This window comes from Ochotona curzoniae, unplaced genomic scaffold (assembly GCF_017591425.1).
Source record: "Ochotona curzoniae isolate NIBS_2020 unplaced genomic scaffold, NIBS_Ocur_1.0 contig_3520, whole genome shotgun sequence".
Taxonomy (NCBI): Eukaryota; Metazoa; Chordata; class Mammalia; order Lagomorpha; family Ochotonidae; genus Ochotona; species Ochotona curzoniae.
Window position 1 is genome coordinate 6849273 of NW_024465894.1, and position 2978 is coordinate 6852250.

Genomic DNA, 2978 nt, shown 5'->3' on the forward strand with positions numbered 1-2978 from the left:
GTAATTGATGTCTTCTCGTCTCCACATACAAGGCCAAGAGCGCTCAGCACTCAGGTGCCAGCCAAGATGGTCTGATCAGTCAATGACACCTTCCAGGCCAGTCCCTCCTCTTGGCCCCAAATCTGCTGGCCTCACGGTGCGTGTGCAGTGTGACCTGGAACAGGAAGTAGCTTTTGACTCCTTGGCACCAGAATTCTTTTTTTTTTTTAAATCTCTGGCCAAGCTTCCTGCCTATGCACTAGCAACTGGGAGAGGCCAAAAATTCTAGTGGGACCACACCCACCATGGAAGGTATAAGTAGTAAGGTCTGACACTGACTGGCAGAGCCACTCTGCCTGTACCATGAAGTCCAGCAGCCTCTTCCCCGTTGTGGTCCTTGTTGCTCTGGGAACCCTGGCACCTTGGGCTGCGGAAGGTGCAGAAAATGGTGAGTTGGAGTTGGCATCCTGTTGAATCTTGGCTGCAGGGTGGAAGATGGGAGCCCAGTGGTGTGGACATGTTTTCTCTCCTCTCTCAATGATGCCTGGGAGAGCTCCCTGAGCTATGGAGAGTCGGCTATGGGGCCGACTGGGCTCCCAGGTCTCTGGAAGGAGTCCTGAGCACCTGGAAATGCTCTGGTGGCCCAGGGTTTCCCTCTCTCTACCTCCACTGACTGCCCCAGTCGCCTCCTACATTCTCTAATTCTGTGACTTTCCAAACACTGTCTCTGACTCTTCCTGGCTCTCCTTTGTCTGTTTCTGCTCTTGATTTGGGTCTCAATGGCTCTCTCATTTATTCTGTTCACCTTTACTTCTCTCGCTTGCTCATTCCCTGTCTCCCCTCTGTCTTTATTTAATTTTGTTCTTGGATGGAGGGGGGGGTCACGACTGGGAGCCTGTCTTCTTTCAGAATCTATGACTTCTGCTGCTCACATGTCTGGTTTAAGTCATTCTTCTTGGTGGTCAGGCAGGCTTTCTCTTGAGGCCACTGGGGTGAGGGACTTACCTCCTGGAAAGTGGTGCCTTGCTGTGGAATCACCAGGCTGCAAAGCACCAGCACCTGCCTGACCTCTTGACTCCCTCTTTAGAAGTTTCAAAAGCTGGAGCCTGCCCTGCTCAAAGCCAGGTCAAGTGCCTTAGAATTGTGATACCCGACTGCCAGAGTGATGGGGACTGTCCGGGGAAGCAGAAATGCTGCTCTGACGTTTGCAGTGTCAAATGTGTGGATCCTGTTGACGCCGTGGAGCCAGGTAAACCAACTGGGGAGCTGGGTGAAGTGGGGGTGAGTCTAAGGACACAGCACTCAGGGAACATGACAGGGCAATGGGATCCCATTGGGCAGCGCCCTGAGGGTAGCTATGCCCAGCTGGCAACTTAGCTCAGGAGTCAGCTGCTCCAGGTAGAAAGGAAGTTAGCATGTGGCTAGCAAAGCAGCTAGCCTGTTGGGAGTGTACCCAGGTGACCCCCTGAGCAGTCAGCAAAGCTGGGCTCTTGGAGACTTGTCATGCAGTCAGCATTGGACAGAGCTGGTCACTTGCACTGACTGGGGGACTAATGGTGGGGGAGGGCAGGTGCCACTCCAGAGGACTTCTTAAGGAGGTGGTGGTTTTGATGGTGGAGGGGAGGGGAGGGGAGGGAAAAGGAGGGGAGGGGATGATTCTTCCTGCTCAGGCTGCAGGCTGCAGCAGGGGTGGGGTTCAAGGACAAGGTCTCTGATCCGTGGCTCTGTTTTCAGCAGTGGAGAAGGCTGGGAAGTGCCCAGTGGTGGAATTAGAATGTTTGATGCTAAATCCGCCCAATCAGTGTGAGACAGACAGCCAGTGCGATGGTAATCTCAAGTGCTGCAAAGGCAGCTGTGGGAAAGCCTGCCTCTCCCCCGTATTAGGTAAGGGGGATGCAACCTGCGGGGTGGGCAGACCTTACCTAGAGCAGGGCATCTGACTGGCTTCCTTGTGCTATGAGATCCCTGCTGTCTGGGTCTCAGGGTGAAGACTCCCACAGGCCCACTTATGGCTCAGATTATACACCAGCCTCTCTGTGTGAGGGCCCTGGACAAATGACCTTGTGTCCCAAGTACTTCTTCTTTTGGTTGGTTCCATGATGTTGATGAGGGTCACCACCCAAAGGGTCAGCGTGGTTTCAGGATTCCATGCTCTGAGTTTGGGATTTCACAGGGAGCCCAGCAGTTGAACTTCCTCTACTGATACCAAGACTTGGACAACCATTTTGCCCATTTTAAAAAATCTCTGTCATGGGGGTTTTTGGGGAGGGGAGATCCCACACTGAATATCTTTCCTGATTTTTTTTTTCTCCCCCAGCCTGATTCCTGCCACGTGGAAGCAGCTCTGACTTCCCGCTCTTCACAGATTGGCAACACCTCTGTTTCCAGGTTTTCATTTTGGGACTTTGATAGTGAGGACTTGGTTCCACCCAGCACATCCTCACAATGACTTGACACACAACATGCTCTGGCAAAGGAAATGCTGATCAACTCATGAATAAATTAATGAGCACATTTCTCTCTGTGTCCCTACTGCTTCTATATTCATTGAGGGTGAACGGAGTTGGAGGGAATGATGGGAAACTGGTTAGGAGAGCCTTTTCCTTCAGATGTAAAGTGGATGGAAGGGGCTGTTTGTGGGTACACATGTAGCAGCTATGTGGTGCCCCATGGCTACTTTGCTTGTGGAAGTAGCTACTGGAGTGACTTTGGGGTGCAGAGGCGGTGGCTGAGATACTTGGGGGAATGTGAAGACCCTTGGGGAGGGGCCATGGGCCACACAGCAGGAGCAGCAAAGGCAATAGATCAGAATGGCTTTAACCCTATTACATGTGCATTGCTAACATTTCAGTATTCCTCCTTTCAAGAATGCTTATCTACTGTACGAGTCAGGAACCAAGAACTCAGTACAGGTCTCCCACACTGGTAATAGGTACCCAAAAGGGTTAATTATAAAGGTGGCTGTGTTCCTGGAAGTCTGGAATCTCCAGAGACACCTG

General features: G+C 51.9%; 1 protein-coding gene across 3 annotated transcripts; it reads left to right on the top strand.

Annotated features, from left to right (window-relative positions):
* The first annotated feature begins 332 nt into the window (after positions 1-332).
* On the top strand, positions 333-2497 carry LOC121157080 (antileukoproteinase-like). Of its 3 annotated transcripts, none has more exons than XM_040981078.1 (4): positions 333-427; positions 1067-1228; positions 1714-1863; positions 2297-2497. In XM_040981078.1, the coding sequence occupies exons 1-4, from the start codon at positions 343-345 to the stop codon at positions 2299-2301; spliced, it is 402 nt and encodes a 133-aa protein (XP_040837012.1). In that variant the 5' UTR covers positions 333-342; the 3' UTR covers positions 2302-2497. The 3 variants fall into 3 exon arrangements, with proteins under 3 accessions (XP_040837012.1, XP_040837013.1, XP_040837014.1); XM_040981079.1 differs by having other exon boundaries at positions 1717-1863; XM_040981080.1 differs by having other exon boundaries at positions 343-427; positions 1070-1228.
* Positions 2498-2978: the final 481 nt, after the last annotated feature.

Excerpts from the sequence above, each read along its gene's own strand:
- LOC121157080 (XM_040981078.1), top strand. The coding sequence starts at position 343 with ATGAAGTCCAGCAGCCTCTTCCCCGTTGTGGTCCTTGTTGCTCTGGGA. Across the intron at positions 428-1,066 it reads TGCGGAAGGTGCAGAAAATG|AAGTTTCAAAAGCTGGAGCC; the intron begins GTGAGTTGGAGT and ends CTCCCTCTTTAG. Across the intron at positions 1,229-1,713 it reads TGTTGACGCCGTGGAGCCAG|CAGTGGAGAAGGCTGGGAAG; the intron begins GTAAACCAACTG and ends CTCTGTTTTCAG.